At 46.4% G+C, this 18773-nt stretch overlaps 1 protein-coding gene across 3 annotated transcripts in view; it reads left to right on the top strand.

Moving 5' to 3' along the window:
* The window catches only part of PTDSS1 (phosphatidylserine synthase 1), a 59886-nt gene that overhangs the window by 30403 nt on the left and 10710 nt on the right, over nucleotides 1-18773 (top strand). For all 3 annotated transcript variants that reach the window (XM_010981916.3, XM_031439359.2, XM_031439360.2), the window contains 5 exons: nucleotides 2914-3072; nucleotides 6496-6647; nucleotides 9699-9840; nucleotides 11748-11860; nucleotides 14908-14973. In XM_010981916.3, coding sequence (XP_010980218.2) covers nucleotides 2914-3072; nucleotides 6496-6647; nucleotides 9699-9840; nucleotides 11748-11860; nucleotides 14908-14973 — 632 coding nt within the window. The remainder of the gene's footprint in view (nucleotides 1-2913; nucleotides 3073-6495; nucleotides 6648-9698; nucleotides 9841-11747; nucleotides 11861-14907; nucleotides 14974-18773) is intronic.

Below are 18773 nucleotides of genomic sequence, written 5' to 3'. Positions count from 1 at the left end.
CGATTACAGGCATAACTGCTGGGAAGGGAGAAAAGGAACCTTGCATTATGTACGCACCGAACGTAAGATGTGGAAGTACCTACCCAATTCTCAAAATGCTGCAGTGTGAAAAGCTGCGTCAGAATCAAGAAGGCATCGTGATTTCAGTATGGAGTGCAGTGCGGTAAAGAAGAAGAAATGGGTGCTACAGGAACTTATAAAAGAGACCCAGTCTAGTCTGAGAGGTCAGGGAACACTTCTGTGAAGGGCGGGTGTATAAGCTGACAACTGGAAAATGAGTGGGAATTAGCCAGGCAGAGTGGGAGTAGTGGGTGGAGGCCACTGTTCAGGAGGAGGAACACAGCCTGTGTGGAGCCCCAGCCTGGGGCTCTGGGGTCAGTCAGGAGGAAGGAGGACAGGGATAAGGGGCAGAGGAGGGCAGTCCTGAGGCTGGGGAGGAGTTAGGGTCACACCGTAAGTGTAATAGAAGACTGGAGGTTTATAAGCAGAGGAGTTACATGATCTCCACTGGTGCTCCAGCGGGTCAATAACTATTACCCCATCTCCAGTCGAGTTGGGAAACAGGTTTTTAAAAGTGCGAAATATCAGCTGATTTCTTCTGGGTTACAGCTCAGTGGCGCCAGTGGCCTTAGACCTGGGCCATGTGACCTTGCTCATCCTCCGCCCTGTTAGTCAGGCTTCTGCTCCCCTGGACCATCCACAACTGTGGGCTGCTTCCCACAGGGCAGAGCCTGACTCACAAAACTTCCTTCAAGACTGAGGGAGGACCCTGTGCTGTCTGTAGGCAAATAGTTTCCAAAGAGAGGACCCAAAAGAGGGTGGAGTACACGTGTTCTTTCTGCTTCTGAGGTCACCACCTTACCCAGGGAGGAGTGAGTGAGAGGGTGGGGCAGGAGGCCTGGAGATTCTTGCCCCACCAGACACACACACCCACAGTCACCTGATTCACAATCTGCAAAATCATTTCGGTCACAGAATCAGTCACAGAGCGTAAGATGTGGAAGTACCTACCCAATTCTCAAAATGCTGCAGTTAAAATCTTAAAATGATCTTAATCAGTCTTAAACTAGAGGTGGGTAGTCAGGTACTTATCAGAGCATCATCTGTACTTTTCATCAAAAACCTTGGGGAGGATAATGAACAGGGTCTGGTATCTGGTTAAGTGCTGGGCAAGCATGGGGGAGAGTGGAGCCACCTGGGTAAGCTGTTGACCCGTCGCAGGTGATAGAATGTCTCCTCAGCACCTGCTGTTCCGGCCCCCCCGCCAGGCTCTGGCCCCAGGTGTCCTCGTTTCGTGCCTCTTCCTCCCGCTTCCGGGTTGTGCCTGCACGTGCGGCTCCTCAGCTGCATTAAACTGCAGTGTCCTGCGTCCCTCTCAGGACCAGGACCTCAGGAGCTTCTGGACGTGATCATTGGCAAATTTGTTCTTGGTGGTTATAATGCCAACAGACACGTTTCCAAAGTGCCTTTCTGTACACTGAAGCACAGAACTATTCTCATAGGGCAGAGAGGCCTTTAAAAGTGATCTTCAGCCCGTGAGCAGCCTTCTGAACACAGGACTCAGCCCTTTCTTGTCTACCCCCAAGCAGTGTGCTCCAGAGTAAAGAAGACGATGGGGTGGTCCGGGAATTTGGGGCTGACCCGACCGCTCCTTAACCTAACATGCACTGCTCAGCCCCGGGGCGTTGCTCTCCGTCTGGCTGTGACTCCCGAGACAGGCACGCGTTCCGGAGCCTGGAAGGAGATGCTTCCTCTTACTGCACTGCAGTTTGGCTTTTTTAAGCCTTATCGTGTCTCATCCCTCTTGATTTTTCTCTCTTTTCTCTAGATTTCCCACTCACACATCATAATATCACAGCACGATGTTTCTCAAAAAATGTAATTTTTTAAAATACCCGTTTTGCCTTGCAAATTAAAATGCGTGTGCCCTGAGAATGGTTTCAGAAGTCTGATGTGGTGGGTTTCAGAGGAGACAGCAGAGCACAGGGTGCTCCTTTTGCTCCCTCAGAAAGTATCGTTTCTAGAATTTGAAAATATTATGCTCTACAGGAATGCTGTCGGCTGGCTGAAATCTTACCCCTTTCTACCAGCTTAATTTGGGGAACAAGGAATGTGAAGTGTAGAGCTTTCTGAGAAGTGTTATATTGTCACAGCTACTTTCATAATGAACAGAAATATAAAGAAGTGGATTTAAAGTTATTTTGAAATATATTACAAACAGAAAGATATTCAAAATTGAACCAAAATTCTTAAAAGCTTTATAATGTTTTAATAATTAAATTTTGTAATATCTGACACATTTTTGGGTTCGGGGTGGGTAATTCCATTTTCTTCTCATATTGAAGTTGGATGTTTTAGCTTTTCTTCTTTTCTAATAAAAATGTTTTAGGCTTTATATTTTTCTCTAAATTCTGCTTAACTGCATTTCATTATCTTGATATGTAATATTTTTATTATTCATTTAATACTGAATATATTTTGGATTTCTGTTATGATTTCTTTTTTTCACTCCAGCATATTTGAAATGTGTTGTTTAATTTCTGAACCTCTTGAGATTCTTGTGCTTTACTTACTGGGATTCTGTTTATGTTTTTGTTAATAGGTTTTAACACAGTTGCACGTGGCAGGCTGTGTGATACCGTTTCTTTAAGATGGATTAAGCCCTCAAAAAATGATATTGCTTCCCACTTTACCAAGCTTTTGCCGTTCAGAACAAAGCAACTCTGGTTTATAAACTCTAGTATTTGTCCATTTTCCCTCAGGCATCTTCAGTTACTAAAACTTAGTTTTATTGGGCAGGACATTCAGTAGTTGTCAAGGTCAATCAGTTCTTTTTGTTAGTTGTCCAAACCCTGGAAGCAAGGTGATTTCCAGAATGTTATTATGAATTGCTTCCCTCTGTGGTTTAAACAGGAGTATGCTGTGAACTGCCACGTCATCACCTGGGAGAGGATTATCAGCCATTTTGATATATTTGCATTTGGACATTTCTGGGGCTGGGCCATGAAGGCCTTGCTGATCCGAAGTTATGGCCTTTGCTGGACAATCAGCATCACGTGGGAGCTGACGGAGGTAAGAAGGGGATATCTGGGCCCTGCAGTGCGGGTTGTGCACATGTAGGAAGAAGGCAGTCTGTCAGTTTAACAGTCAGCTAATCCATTCTCCAGCTCCTGTGGCACCAAAGTATTTAAATCCCTTAGGAATATTTTATACCTTTGTCAAACAAACAAAAGAAACTCCTTGCTAACTTAAGATCTGGTCTATCTCAAGTCTGAAAGAGAAACAAATGAAATCAAGCCAAAGATTGAAGTTCAAATCCCAAGCAAGACAATTCAGTGGCAATGAGGACATCTGCTAAGAGGTAAACAGCTGGTTTACCCACTCTCGGTTTCCCGATAAACAGAATTGCGTTTAGGAATTATTAGGAGGGCACCTGGGACATTTTGTCCCTGAAAAATGGACTCCTGTTGTAGCTCAGCTATCTCAGTAATCACGTTTGTCTCATTTAATGAGTGAGATATTCTTGAAAAGCTATCAGCGAGATGAAATTTCGGGGAACTAGTTCATTTGTTGCTCAGTTATTACATTATTCTTAATCATCCCCAGGGAACAGAAGTTGGCCACGTGCACAGTTTTCTCGATGCCAGTCATTGTCCTGGCCCTAACTTTGAGCAAAACGTGCCTGTTAGGTACTGGCTTCTGTTAAGTGCCCCTCCTGGCCCTGGAGGGCAGAAGCCCGAGTTCAGGGTGTGGGCAGGGTTGGCATCTTCCGACGGCTGTGAGGGGGAGCCTGTCCTGGGCCTCCCTCAGCTGCTTGTGGTTTGCTGGCCACCGTTGCCGTTCCTTGGCTTGTAGACGCATCACCCCAGGCTCCACCCTCATCTTCCCATGGCCTTCTCCCTGCGTGCGTTCATAGGGTATTCTTTTTATAAGGACACCAATCATATTAGATTGGGGGCCCACCCTACTCCAGGACGACCTCATCTTAGCTAATTCCATTTGCAATGACTGTACTTCCAAATAAGCTCACACTGTATCAGAGGATAGGGCATCCAGCATATGGATTTGGAGGGGACACGATTCCGTCCATCACAGTGCCCACCGCTGTGCATATAGCATCCTGAATCTTCACCACAAACCACAAGGGCAGTGTATGCATATTCCCAGTGTACTGATGGGGACCAGAGCGCAGAGCCAGGAGTGGATTCCGGATGTGCTTGACCCCAGAGCGCGGCTCGTGCCCCTGCTTCTGTACGACGTTCTCCCTCTGTGACTTCCAGGCATCGTCAGAACCTCACTGCTGTGCGACAGGGTGCCAGGGCTGGGCCTCCTGCCCCTTCCTTGCCCTGCTCCTCAGCGTCCCATTGTCCCCAAGTCCAGGCAGCTCTCTTTTCTAAACACCTCTCTAATTCAGACCTCTGCCCAACTGGTATCTAGTCTACCAGACTCTCTTATCTGAATTCCTCGTCTCCTCCCTCCACACTATCTTTTGCCAAAGTGAACCTTTCAGACCTCAACCTGATCTTGTCATTCTACTGAAAACTCTTCAGTTTTGTCCACTGCTTTTAAGACAGAATCCAGGCTTCTGAACCAGCCTGCGAGGCCCGGGGTTCACTGGCTGGGTCCACCTCCCGAGCCTCTGAGGTCTCCCCCATCACCTCCTGTGCTCCGGCACCTTCGTTTCTTCAGCTTAAAGGTCCTGTGTCCTTTCTTCCCGCAGAGCCGCCCTCCGAGTGCCCCCCTCTCCCCGCTGCCAGTCCACGGGCCATGCTCTGTGTTTGTACACCTGGAAGCAGGGCCTCTGGCCCTTCTCTGAAACGCTCAGCGCATGTTGGATACTTGACAAGGGTCTCTTTTCTGCTAAACGTTACACCTCGAGGGCAGGGCCCGTGTCCCAGACCCCAGTGCTCTGCCTTACACTGGCAGCCGCTCCCACATCCCCAGTGAGTGAATGAAGGTGGCTCCTTCCAGCCGCGCCTCTGCTCTGCCCGGGCCGTCTCACCCCCGAATCTGGTGCTTTCAGGAAGGCTCTCAGACGGACGGATGGTCCTCCACATCCCCTCCCCTGCATAGGATTGTTTCAGCAAATCTGTGTCATTGGCTTCTGCTGAAGTTCCCCTCTTCCCTGCGTCTGTTCACGCTCCATCTCATGGCTTGGATCCCAGGAAAGCACACTGGGGTGGTGCGCCGCCCGCCCGGGGTCAGAACACGGCAACTCGCCATCACACTGGGTAGCTTTCTGTTTTCTCGGCCGCAGGCACGTCAGGAAGGCAGACCCCTTGTATCTGTACTGTTTTACAGTCTATGAAATGCTTTCATGGGTAGTTTTAATTTGTAGTATGTATTATATTACCTCAGAGTTTGTAATTATGGAGTTACCTCTTTGCAGAGAACTGCGAGGCATTGTCTTTGTAATTTTAAACCTTTTTTTTTTAAATTTTTTTTCAGTTTTATTAGGTAGAATTGTTACAGTTTAACTGCATATATACAATATATTACATATAAATACATATACACAATACACTGCACATATTCTTTAAATATATATATATGTTCTGTTCATTTTAGCCCTTCTTAAATGTGGGCCTGCACACAGCACACCGTGCTGCTCTGGACACAGCCCATGATGGGCCCTTTGTTTCAGACAAAACTTTGTTTCCATGAGAGACTTCTGTTCCACCCTTGATCTCTCTGTTCCCTCCTTCTGGAATGTTCTCATCTCCATCTCTCTCATCTCCATCTCTTGTCTCTTGAGATCCGCCACTCCTGTCCCTGAAGACCCCACTCCAACCCGTCTTCCTTCCAGAAGTCTGCCGCAGTTGCTGTACGAAAGAACAGCTCTCTTACTGTCCCCACCATTTGCACTTGTGTCACCGTCCTAACGCAGCTCACCTCATGTTGCCGTTCTGAATAAACGTCTGGCTCCTGCCCTTGAGATCCAGAACCCTGATCCATTGTGTCTCACCACCTTGCACGTCGTAAGCACTTAATAAAAAGATTATCATTGCAAGTCGATTTGTGTGAGATTTCCCATTAAGCTAACTTAAAATTTACCCACTGTTGTACCCAAGTTATCTGTGGACTTTTTCTAAAATGCGCAGCTTGAATTCTCAAGCTAATTTTGAGGATTCTGCCAGTGCTCTGTAGGCAGGTGTGAAAACTTTTCTCCCCTTCCTCTCCTGGATCTGTCGTGTTTACATCAGCCGAGGTAATTTGGTAGTATTTTTCAAGATGTATCATTTCTTTAAAGCCCTGTGTCCAAAAAAGAGGAGCTGTTTGGATTAGCAGTATTTGCAAACCATCCATGATATAAAAAACAAAAACCTGATTACAGACCTTGTTTTTTTTTTTTTTTAAAGGACACCAGGAAAATCTGAAATGTCAACAACTTTTCCTAAAAGAATATACTATTAAAAGGAAATGTATCTTTCTGCGTGATACCCCAGTTTTTTGTTTTGTTTTCTTTTTACAACCATCCTCTCTTGTGTTTCTCAGCTTTTCTTCATGCATCTTCTGCCCAATTTTGCCGAGTGCTGGTGGGATCAGGTCATCCTGGACATCCTGCTGTGCAATGGCGGCGGCATCTGGCTGGGCATGGTCGTCTGCCGGTTTTTAGAGATGAGGACTTACCACTGGGCAAGCTTCAAGTGAGTCGCCTTCTTCCTGGCCGTGAGTCACAGGTTTTCACAATGTGTATGTAACTGCCTCAGTAGCATGCAGCCTTAGCACGGTCTTTGATAATAATGAATAAATTATGCATTGGTAATTGGGACTCACAAATGATTATAAACATAATTCAGGCATTGATCCAGAAAATGCTAAATCATTTATAATTTTCTCAAATTCCTCCTTTTATCCTTATGCCTGTACTCTGACTCCCATTGCTGGATTGACTAGTCCCCTGTCCCCAGGTTAACCCCTCCAAGCCTTCTGCCACCATTGCTTGAATGATCTTAAGAAAGCAAAGGTCATCATGTCCTTCCCCTGTGATGGCCTCTCATGGTCCTTAGGACCAAGCCCATGGGCTCGGCAGTGAGGGCCCTTCGTCCGCACCCTCCAGGCACCCAAAGCCTGAGCCTGTGCACCAACCCCTCTCTACCTGCCTTTGAGCTGTGTTCCCATGGCCGGGCTGGCTGTTCCTTTTCTTTCCTGACTCAGCTCACTTGTCACCTCTGCAGGTCGTCATCTCGGACTCTCAAATTCACACTGCATGTCCCTCCTCTGCTCCATGAAGGGCAGGGCACACCCCCAACCCCGTCATTCTTTATCCTGCTTCTCTGAACTTGCTCCTTACTGACCGTCACAGGAGCCGTGCCACTGATCAGGAGGAGAAAACAGTAGTGATGATGAAAGTTTGGTTGTTTGATTGTGTTTAAAACTTCATTCATTTATGTAACAAAATATTAGCATTTTCCTACATCATTAAATATCCTTCTAAGGCATAATTCTAAAGAGCTTCTTTGTCTCTCAGCATATGGATCAATCAGAGTCTTTAATCAGGTCCCGTGTATGGTCCTTCAGTTGTTTCAAAGTTTTTGCTTTGTATTTATAAAGAAAGCTTGACTGAACATTCTTGAACATACAGCTTTGTGTGCATCTGACTTTTTTTGGTAAATGAATTCTTAGAAGTAGAGTACGTAAGTTTACATTCTGCAATGTGTACATACATCACTTTCTTTGAATTTTATTTTTAAACCTTTGTCAATTTTATCGCATATAAGATTGTATGATACTGAATTTCTTATCTATTTCTATTGGATTTTTCTTCTTTTATCCAGGCTTTTGAGAGTTAAGGATATTAACACTCTGTCAATGAATATGACTTTATTTTTCATTTTGTCATTTCCCTTTTAATTTTGTTTGTGAAAGGTTTTTATTTGAACTTCAGAAGCTTTTAATCTTTTTGTCTAGATAAATGTTAACTTGTATTTTCTCCTAGTTTTTGGTGGGTTTAGTCTCTTTCTTATAAGTAACTTATTTACTCTGTCTCAGATTTATTTGGTATGCGATGTGGCGGGGAGATTTCACAATGTTACTGTATTTTATGAACCAGTTTTCCCCACCCCTGGCGCTAATAATCCTTTCTGTGGCTGCTGACCTGAAAGGACACTTTCTAACACGTTCAGGGCAGTGTATGACGTGACAGAAATATGGCTGTGCTGGGCGGTGCTGTGAGCAAGCTTCACACGCCGTATCTCACTTGAGCCTTAAGCCTAGCGCTTGATGCTACCATTGTAGTATTTGTTACACTTCCTCAGAGTTTGTAATTATGGGGTTACCTCTTTGCAGAGAAACGCCAGGCATTGTCTTTGCAATTTCAAACCTTTTTTTTTTATTTTTTTTTTCAGTTTTATTAGGTAGAATTGTCTTCCTTTAGTGGTGATCATACTGATAATTCCGTTTAGTAATTCGCCTGAGGACACCCGCTAGCAAGCGGTTGAGTCTGAATTTGCATCAGGTTGTCTGGCTCCTTAAACACTGTAATGCCCCCCTATTTTCATGCATTTATGCTTCAACTTCAACTCAGGAATCAGCTTATCAAGTCCCAAAACATAAGCCAACTAATAAAAAAAAAAATCCTGTTGGCATTCTCAAGTTACATTAACTATCTTCTGAATGAATGGTGATCAGGTTGGATTAACCTCTTCACTACATTAAGGATTCGAGTTCGCAGTCACACTGTCTCTGTTTATTCCTGTCTTCCTCTGCCTCTTTCCACGAAGTTTCGCCATTTTTGAATACAGGACCTTCATTATTCTTGTTTATTTTTGGACAGTCTCTGTTTTTGTGTCGTCCCTGTGCCTCGCATCTCCTTGCTGGGAGATTTTCTCCCTGCAGGCTTGTTGACGGGCAGGTGAGTGAGCTAAGGGACAGACTAGGTTTCCTCCCCCCTCCCCCACTGCCCGCAAGAATAAAAGGCCTGGTCTGTTCATCCTTATGCCGTCACACTTAGCACGGTGCCCGAGACCTAGAGGTCCTTGATACACGTCTTTGTTAAATTAAAAAATCTTTACCATTTATTAAATGCTAGTATCTTAGATCTCAACTCTCCTGGTCCAGCATGAGGGCCAGAACACACACCCAGCCCCGGAGCCTGACGAGCTGAGCCGGCGTCAGCCCGTTCCTCTGTCTGAGCCCAAATGGCCTCCTTGGTCGCGCGTGGAACTGTCTGTTTCCGTCATGGGAATGTGAACTTTCTAACTGAGTGATCTGTAGGATTAGAAGTAAGAAAGTTGAAAAATCCCTGTTCATCACCCCAAACTATTCACATAACTGAAGAAGAAAGAGGGAGAGGAGACGCTGTGGGTCACCTCAGATAACACGGAGCATGTCCTGTCTTACTGAAGCGCCCGAGGTGGGGGCTGAGCCGAGGGTGGGATTGTGCCCTTGCTGCCTCCTCCTCCTTCCTGGCCCAGTTCCAGGTGCTCGTCTTTAACGTCTCAGCTCCTTTTGTCACCAGGTCACACGCTGAGGCCTGCGCTGGTCCCGCGGTGGCCCGACCTCTGTCACCACTGACACTCCCCTCAGGGGGTGCTGCTCCCAGCGCTTCACCTGTGAACAGAGGCTGTCATTGGAGAGACAGTTCAAATAGGAAGGAATCTTTTTGTTCTAAAAAGCTTGGTTATAAAATACTCAGTGCAGCTTTTCTTTTCTTCCCCGTCTCTCTGATTTTCACTTGGCCCGTTTTCTTCCTGCAGGGACATCCACACCACCACGGGGAAAATCAAAAGGGCCGTCCTCCAGTTCACTCCTGCCAGCTGGACCTACGTTCGATGGTTTGACCCCAAGTCTTCATTTCAGAGAGTGGCAGGAGTCTACCTTTTCATGATCATCTGGCAGGTAATTTTTTTAGATGCTCAGAACTAGGGGAAAAAAACAGAGACAAAATAAAAGCCATCCTAGAATTTATCCTGCAGTTGACACTGCATGCCAGCTCAAGGCTTTGGAAGAGAGAATCTTCTGCAGCTGACATAGAATAATTAAAGAAAGTGCGGTTATCACACCTAAGGTCTTGCTTCATCATGGAGGCGTTTTAAAATGTGGATCTTGGAATTACAAATTGGAAACAGATTAAAATTCCCTGAAAAACCTCGGGCTCGGCTTCCATTACCCAGTGCGTTAGGCACTGGATTGCTTTCTGCAGTGCTCACTGTCAGGACCAGAGCATCCATGGAAGGCTGCTGCTTGCAGGCCACATTCAGTGTCTGAGTGCTGAACTTGGGCCCCAGCTGTCCCCACTTCGGGTGATTGGTGGAGAGCTAATTGAAGAAGCCCTCTGCCACCTGTGGGGACTGGCGCCCTGTGGGGACCTGGGTCCTCCGCAGTGGTGTCTACCGTGGAGAGGGACTCTCGCTCCAGGTGGACCACGACGTGACTGAGGCGACTCAGATGTCAGGGTCTCAGAAAGGGATTACCAGACGTTTTCCAGAGGCAGCCTTTTTTAGGGATCCTCTTGTCTCTAAGCTAATTGTTTCACAACTTTGGGAGACGCACTGAGGGAAACGACGTTCATCTGAGGATTCTTTCAGATTCACTAAACGTGATATTTTGAACACATATGTATAAAATACTCCCAGCATAAGGAAAAAATCGGCACATGTCACTTTAAAGATGCGCAGATGGACGGTACTAATGCCCATCTCCATAAATGGAGTTCCTGGCTACAGCAGTGTATGCAGCTAAATAGTCACCTCGGTGTGGGGAAGTCCGTGTGTAAAGAAAGGCATGTGAATGACTGCGATCAGGTTTTACCTTCCAGGGCAGTGTGAGGGGAGGTAGAGATTCTTTTGTATTCTGAGGGCTGAGGAGTGTTTGGATTTGTCGGGAGAGACAGTGAGTGTGCTCCTAGGATGCAGCTCTCCACGGGCACGCTGTCCTCTTGATGGTGAGCACTCTGCTGTGGTCAGCATTTCCTGTGTGGTGTTGATGAGTGAACTCTTTTTATTTTATATCCTTAAATCAGCACTGGGGGGAAGGACGCGCGTTTGATGTCGCTGTTGGTCTGTATAATGTGCTCTTAAAGCAGCGACCTTCCCTAATCTCTGCCCCTTGCTCAGTCTGGAGGGAAAAGGCAGGAGCGTGTGGGCATTGAGCACATCCCGGTGGAAATCTCTTTTGTGCCACCAAGGACAGGGTCATGTGGTGTGCTGCCCCTGCTCTGCCCTTGGGGACAGTACCGCTGCCCCAGCTGAAGCCTGGACCAGCCTCCACACCTGCTTCTAAGAGCTGCCTTTGGTGGAGGCTCTGCTTGGTCCCAGGCATGTGCTAAACAAGTCCACAGTCATTGCTCAGTGACGGATCTCAAGCTTCTTCTGGTTATTAAAGATGGCTTTCCTGCAGTCGGACTTCTTTTAGACCTGGCCTGATTTCTGTCAGGCTGCACGGGTGTTCCATGGCACAGATCTGCTTCCACGATTTTGCTGTCCTCAAATCATCTCTCTCCCAACTATCCCAGAAGATCACACACACCGGCCAAGTGAGAATCACGCGAACCAGGAAACGTGACAAATGGCTGGTGCCTCCTGTGCCCCTCCCACCACCCAGCACCTCCCCAGACCCCACTTGGTTGGTCTCCGTGTTGTACTGGTTGTTACCCGGTTTAAACAGCAACCCTTTGAGACCGATATATTTTCTGAAAATGCTTTGAACGTACCAGTTATTTTTAGTTGTAGACTGTCCATTGAAGGAATACATGGTTATGACTGAGCACAAAGCGTCGGATTGACTAACGCCTCCTTGTTTTGCAGCTGACTGAATTGAATACCTTCTTCCTGAAACATATCTTTGTGTTCCAAGCCAGTCATCCACTAAGTTGGTGTAGAATTCTCTTTATTGGCTGCATCACGGCTCCCACAGTGAGGTAATTCTGTGTTAGCCTGACTGTCATTGAACATGTTAACTTGCTCTGTATTCTCCTGTTTAAGGGAAGTCACATAAACTAACAGATTTTCCATGAAAATATCATCTTAAAAAATTATACCTGCAGATAAATTGGGAGTTGGGGATTTGCAGATATTAACTACTATATATAACATAAACAACAAGGTCCTACTGTACAGCACAGGGAACTATATTCAATACCTTTAATAGCCTATAATAAAAAAAGAATCTGAAAGGGAATGTATGTATATAACTAAGTCACTGTGCTATACACCAGAAATTAACACATTGTCACACAACTCTAATTCAATTAAAAAAAATTATACCTCCAGAATATGAAGGAAATATTTTGCTTCTCAGACCTCAGTAACAGGAAGACCAGTACCACATAATTATTTTCAAACCCCTTTATGATCTTCACTGCTGTCCTTCTTTCCCCTCGTAACATCCTGCTTAAAACAAAATGAGTAACAGATGGTGACTTTTTTTTTTCAATGAGATTACAGAAAAATACAAATTTTTTTTTATGGTAGATTGAAGTCATAAATGATGTTATTTTTAGAATGAGACTTTATTAGCTCTTTCAGAGGCAGTAATTTAATTTCCTGTTTAAAATGTCCTTCCTGTAGTCCTCCAGGGCAGTGGAGACACACTTGTGTGTTCGTGCCGTGGTCCCCCTGGATTCGTGATTCGTGTCAGGCCCTAGAGATGAGGCACTGTTCATACTGTCCCTCACATGGACCCATCCCAGTGAACTTCAAAGCAGAACACTTTCATTTGTTTCCTTGTTTCTGTTTAGAAGTGGCAATTGGGTTTTATAAGTTTTTGTTTATAAGTTTTCATTTGGGTTTTATAAATACGGAGTACCAGCATTGATCAGTAGAAACGCCCACAGTTTCTGCATGGCTGATACATACACAGGCTAAGCAGTTGAAAGGGTTTACTTACTCTTCAGAAGCTCTAGGATAACTTAATTTGTTATTTCTAATGTGCTTGCGAGCTGTGCACGTAGAGGGTCTCATTTGCCAGGGAAAGTGGGCGTTTTCCTTGGGCAAAGCCCCCTCACCCCCAGCTAGAACCTCCTCTTGTCCTCATTCGCTATTACAAATATGTTAACATTTATTACATATAATATATGTATGTGTGAGTATATATATATAAACAGGGAAATAATAACAGCTGGTAAACCACAGCTCTTCGGCACTTTATGAACCAGTGGTCTGTTGGAGTAGTTATCTCGTGAATGCCGTTTTCCCCTTGGATTGGAGCCTCCCTACCATATTTAACATTTGATTTAATTTGAGGCTTACAATTATTTTCAGGAAAGATTATTAGCAGCAGTTCCCTCATAAAATTAGGAGCAATCAACAAAGTCAATAAACAGGGAAGGAAATCTCTCATAAAACTGGACAGCAGACCCCAGGTGATTTATCATGAAATTTCAATATTGTTAAATATTCAAAACAAAAACTAGAGACTAAAAATCCAGCGTTTGGACTTTTTCAGAGCTCTTCAGAATTTATGCTAAACCTTATGGGTTTCTACACAATCCTTTTTGTTTAGAAATTAGCCACTTTCTGTGTTCTTATACCTCTTGAGGCTGCTCCTCTGTGAGGAGATGATTTGACAAGCTTCTTAAAAAGATGAAAGTTCTCTGACAGGTTCCAGCACAGCCATGCTGGTTGGCAGACGCCAGGCCCTGAAAGGAGAGGCAGCCCGTGGGCTTTGGTATCGATGACACATACACACCACGTCTCTGTTTTCCTCCTTTTTGGTTAGACTCTCACATGCCTCTGCTTTGAGAAGCTGTTTGAGCATTCTTTTAACTTAATGATACAATGTGTGACATAAGAGCATGGACACAATTAGAGGTGAAGTAGCTGAGCTGGTGAAAGCAAATTAGGTAACGAAAATGCGAAGTTACAGGAAAAACCTGAGTTCTTTACAGCTAGAATTCTTCACTCGGGCCTTTGGGGTAAAGAGACGATAGTTCATGGATGAACTTTAGGTGTCTATGAACCCCCAAAGCTTAATGCAAAATTTTGGGTGCGTGTTTCATGTGCCTATATCATGGCTCTCATCAAACCCTCAGAGGAGTCTGACCACACATCCCCCCACCAGAATAAAAGCTCTAGGTTCAGATGCAGCCCTGCAGGGGTAGGTTGAGTTTCGGGGACAGGTGTGAGACTCCAAGCCTGCACTGTCCTACAGGCAGCCACCCTATGTGTGGCTCCTGAGCGTTGGGAGTGTGGCCAGTCACCCTGAAATGTGCTATACGTAGAATACACACCAGACCCTGAAGACTTAGTGCAGAAACAATATAAAATACTTCTTTATAATGTTTTCAATGTATTGGCTATATATATATATAAATAACAAATTATTAAAATGAATTTCATCTGTTCCTTTTCACTTTTTTAACATGGTTAGAAAAATTTAAATTGCATCTGTGGCTCATACTGTGTTTCTGTTGGGTGGCTGCTTTGCTAAGCCTTTCCACCCCATGTCATCACCTCCTTTCTGACCATGTCAGTAACATTCAAAGTCATTGGCCTCAGTAATGGGTGCAGCTACAGTCCCATTCCAGTTTCTGAGCCAAAACTGTGAATATCTCTTGCCTGGTTACAGTCAGCAGCCTTTGTCCTGGAGAGAGCACAAGGAGAGAGTTAGTGACTGTGCAGGTGACCTTCTGGAATCATCTCCCTGGAGAGAGACTGAAGTACCCCCCTGAGGTGGCTTTGGCTCAAGGCTGTGGGCATCTGTGTCTGAATCAAGACCACCTTTGCCCATAACCTGGCTCTTTAAACCATGCTCCCCTCCCTCCAACCTGACCCGAGTTCTTAGCCTCATATGGGAATGTCTCCGTAGGCACTGACTTCCTGCCGCCTTGAATAGAACTAGACCGGGCAGCTGGAGTATGTGGAACAAGGCAGACCTTTTTTACAGTCACTCTGTCTGTGATTGAATTCTACACTGACTTGCTGGTCTTCCAGAAGCTCTCAGTGAATTCCGCCTTTGTTCTTTCAGACAGTACTACGCTTACCTCACCGACACACAGTGCAAACGCGTGGGAACACAGTGCTGGGTGTTCGGGTGAGTAGTCTGTTACTGTGGACGTTCTAAACTAATTTAGCCCCTACATTGCTTTGGTTATTTCTTGACCCTTTGTTACATTCAGTGTAATCTCCCTGTGAAGGCTTGATGTTGTTTTTGTATGTCTCTCATTTTTCACATTCCTTTTCTGCTTTAAGTTTAGAGTAGTTAATTGGCAAATTATAGAAAGAAGTTGTAGAAACTGCTTTTAAAAACAATATTAGGAAACCAAAAGATATTTTCCCACATGGAACTTGGAGACCTTGTTTCACAAAGTAAACTAAACAGAAAATGTATTGTTCAAATTCCCCATCAAATCAGTGGTGAGTTAGGGACAACATCTCCTGATGGACTTAACCACACTTCATGTTACTTTCACACCAAAAAGACCCCAGAAAACAGCTGCTTGCTGTATACCAAAGTCTAGTTTTATTGTCCCAAAGAGAACTAACACATGGCCACATGGTCACAGTTTATTATCTCACTGCAGTTGCAAATGCTGTATCTGAATTTACTATTATTTAAATGATTTGAGAGAAAGCATAGGCTATCTGGTTTAACCCCCCAACAGTAAATGTCAGGCCCTCCTCAGTGTCTCAGGTAAGTGGCTGTTCTGCTTAAAACACCGTCAACAATTCACCATGCCATTTAGCACCCGAAGTTCCGGAGACATCCAGCACGTCTTTACGTGAAGTCTAGTCTCTCAGGCATCATAGATTCAGGACCACTTAACCTAGGCTCTGAACTGAGAGTGACAGCAGAAAGAGAATCTGATGAAAACCCCAGCCGATTTTTAAATAGAGTAACCCCTCTTTTCTAGTTAAAAAGTAACATGCCCGCATATTGATAATTAAGAAAAGAAGAAACTGCAAATCACCCAAAGACATCAGCTGTTGAGCAATAATTGCTGCTAACACTGCGTTGTCTTTCCCTCCAAATGATTTCCTGTGTGTGTGTGTGTGTGTGTGTGTGTGTGTGTCCCCAGCTCTCATTCTGGATTTGAGGGGGTTACTCAAGTTAGATTTAGGCAACTTTCCCACCACCCTCTTCCCCAGAAGACGAAGGGCCACTGTCATTGTTTCTCATAGATCCTATGATGTAAACTAATTTTTCTACATGAAGTAGCTCAAAGGGCGATAGGATGGCTCTGATCTCTAACATCAGTGGTCTGGCGGGAGCGACAGCGTACGCGTCTCCCAGGTTCTGAGGCCCGGACCACAGGGCGCGTGAAGGCGTGGTCGTTGCGTCACGGGAAGGGGGCGGTGAGCTTCCTTACTGTCTTGCCCAAGGAAGGGGGACCTTTCTGCATTTGAGCTCTTCTTCTGCTGTGTACTTCTTTGCACATGCATTTTCTCTTCACATTTACAAGTCTGTGCCAGGGTCTTATTCTACTGCGGGTAGATGTATCTTCCACAGAACTGTGTCTGCTCACCTGTTGACGAAAAGGAGATGGAGATCGGAGAGAGAGGTGATGTTACAGCCAAGTTCTTTTTCTAATTGAGTGGCCAGAAAATACAGTCCCTGTGGTGGGAGAAATGGCCCAGAGGAGCTAGGCTGGAGACAGGGAGCAGACGCAGCTGCAGAAAAGTGGTGAAATCAGCTGAGCCGGACCCTCAGCGCAGAGGTCATGTGGCCGAGGGCGCTTTACCGAGAACTGAGGGCTCCCGAATGATGGCATCAAGGCTGGTGAACCTTGAGAACTAGTGGGCCGTGCCCTCAAAATAGCAGGTCCCGCTGCATAAGGCACACAGGGCGGACCCGCCCGGCGCGTGGACCGGGGCAGGAGCTGCCTCCACGGGGTGACGCTGAAACGGGGGGCCCGGCCTCCAGTCTCTTCTCTGTCCCCAAGAAGCCACCGGAAAGGTGTCTTTGCTCGTCCTAACCAGACCTGGAACCTCACTCTTGAACTTCTGGAGCCGTTCCTGGCACCCTGTGGGGTTGTGTGATGCTCGTGTCACACGTGTACACACCTCACTTCCACTGTGCGAGGGTCAGCTCAGCTCCTGGCTGGCTGGAGAGCGGCTGACCCACGGCCCGAGCTGTCCCGGGAGAGGGTGTGTTCAGCTGCGGGGCAGCGTTTGTGGGACACACGCAGGGTGTGGCGTCCTCAGAATCCAAGAGCAGGTGGTGCTGGCAAACTGAAAACTTTGTCTGCCTCTCGAGGTTGGCTTGCACACCCAGCGCACACACACCAAGCCTGGAGTTCCCGTGCCCCCGGTGTCAGTCGCAACCCTGCTCACATTCTTGCCCCGCTCACCGAGGAGCTCCCTGCGCAGGGCTCTACATTAAGGGCATCTTTATTTCTGAGAGGCAAGCAAAGAGTGAGTCAGTAGATCAGCCAGGCAGAAGCACCTCAGGCAGCCCAAATGTTTGTCTTCTGAACTTGCTTCTTCAAGATAAGGATGCCCTGATGCACTGAAGGGAGTAGGAACGCCCACTAAATTCCCTCCAACCACAGTTTGACCGCCTTGTTCTGTCTGGTCAAGATCTGAAAGACTGACATTTGCATAAAGTTAAGGTCAGAGGGGTGCGAGGGAAGCCCCTGGGGTGAGGAGGTGGGTGCTGTGTCCCTGAACCCACTCTGTATGGGCTCCCATGGTGCCCAAGCCTCTGGCCTCAGCCCTAAACCAGCAGCCAGTTGAGCCTTGTACAGGAGCAGTGTGGACCCTCCGGAAGAATGTTATTCATTAGGACTTCCTCTAAGGGACAGGGATAATGGTGAGGGGCCGTGGCTGGTGATCAAGTGTCCGGGTGATTGTTGGGTTTTGTGCATCCATGTTCCCACTGCTTCTCACAGCTCCTCCCCTGGTCCTCGCCCTGCATCAGAAGCTCCCTGCCTCTCTCTGGTTTCCTACAGCAGTTCTCAGTTCACCCACCAGAATGATCATTTAAGATGTAAAACGAATCATGTTAGACCTTCTGCTCCAAACCCTCTGGGCGCTCCCATGTCCCCCAGGCTAAAAGCCAAGCTCTGGGCTGGCCCGCAAGACCCTTGTTGCTCTTTATCCTCACTCTGCCCCTTCCCTTCACCCCTGACCCCTATCCCCACCCAGTCTCTACTCAGGTCACCTTCTCACTGAGACAGCCACGTGCCTGGACAACAGCTTAGCCAAGGTTCCTCAGCACGTGGGATCAAATCATATCTAAAGTTCCTGACTGAAAAGCTCTGGTCTTTAGGACAAACTTTAGTGAAGTGAGTTGAGTAGGTCCTGACCAGCATTTTCTGAAAATGAAATAGAGTAGAAAAATGTCAGAGCGAGAGGACAGTTGTTTTGTGCAACCTTTGTCTCAGTCGTGTGTGTGTGTGTGTGTGCGCGCTTGTCCTGGGTCACAGTGAGGAATGTGTTTCCTGCCGTGGGTCTCAGCCCACAGAAGTTTGAGAAACACAGCTCTAGGGTGCCTCCATCAGTTGAATATCCAGAAACCTCCCATAGTGAACTCCGGGTGTTCTGTCTGGTTACGGGCAGACAGGCACTTATTTCCTGGGCTTGACCGTTTCTGTTGTAGTCCTTCAAAAAGTGCCAGCCAGAGGTTTCATATCTTTCCTGTGTCCTGGGGCTGGCACCCTCCCCTCGCTGTGTGGCTGCCCCCTAGTGGCAGCTCGCCGGCTAGACTTCAGTGTTAAGGGGCCTCTTGAGTACCTTAAAGTGCGAGGGACCTTGTTGGGGCAGGGGCGGGAGGAAGATCCAGGCAACCACTTCTAAACCTTGCCCAGTCAGGACTGGGGGAACAGAGACACATTCAGGAGACTTTCTGCTTTGCCTAAGTGGTTCTGACTCCAGACATTCCCTTGTTTAAAG

Source organism: Camelus dromedarius, chromosome 20, assembly GCF_036321535.1.
Source record: "Camelus dromedarius isolate mCamDro1 chromosome 20, mCamDro1.pat, whole genome shotgun sequence".
Classification (NCBI taxonomy): domain Eukaryota; kingdom Metazoa; phylum Chordata; class Mammalia; order Artiodactyla; family Camelidae; genus Camelus; species Camelus dromedarius.
Note: the sequence above shows the minus strand (reverse complement) of the source record. Positions and strands in the feature narration are given on the sequence as shown.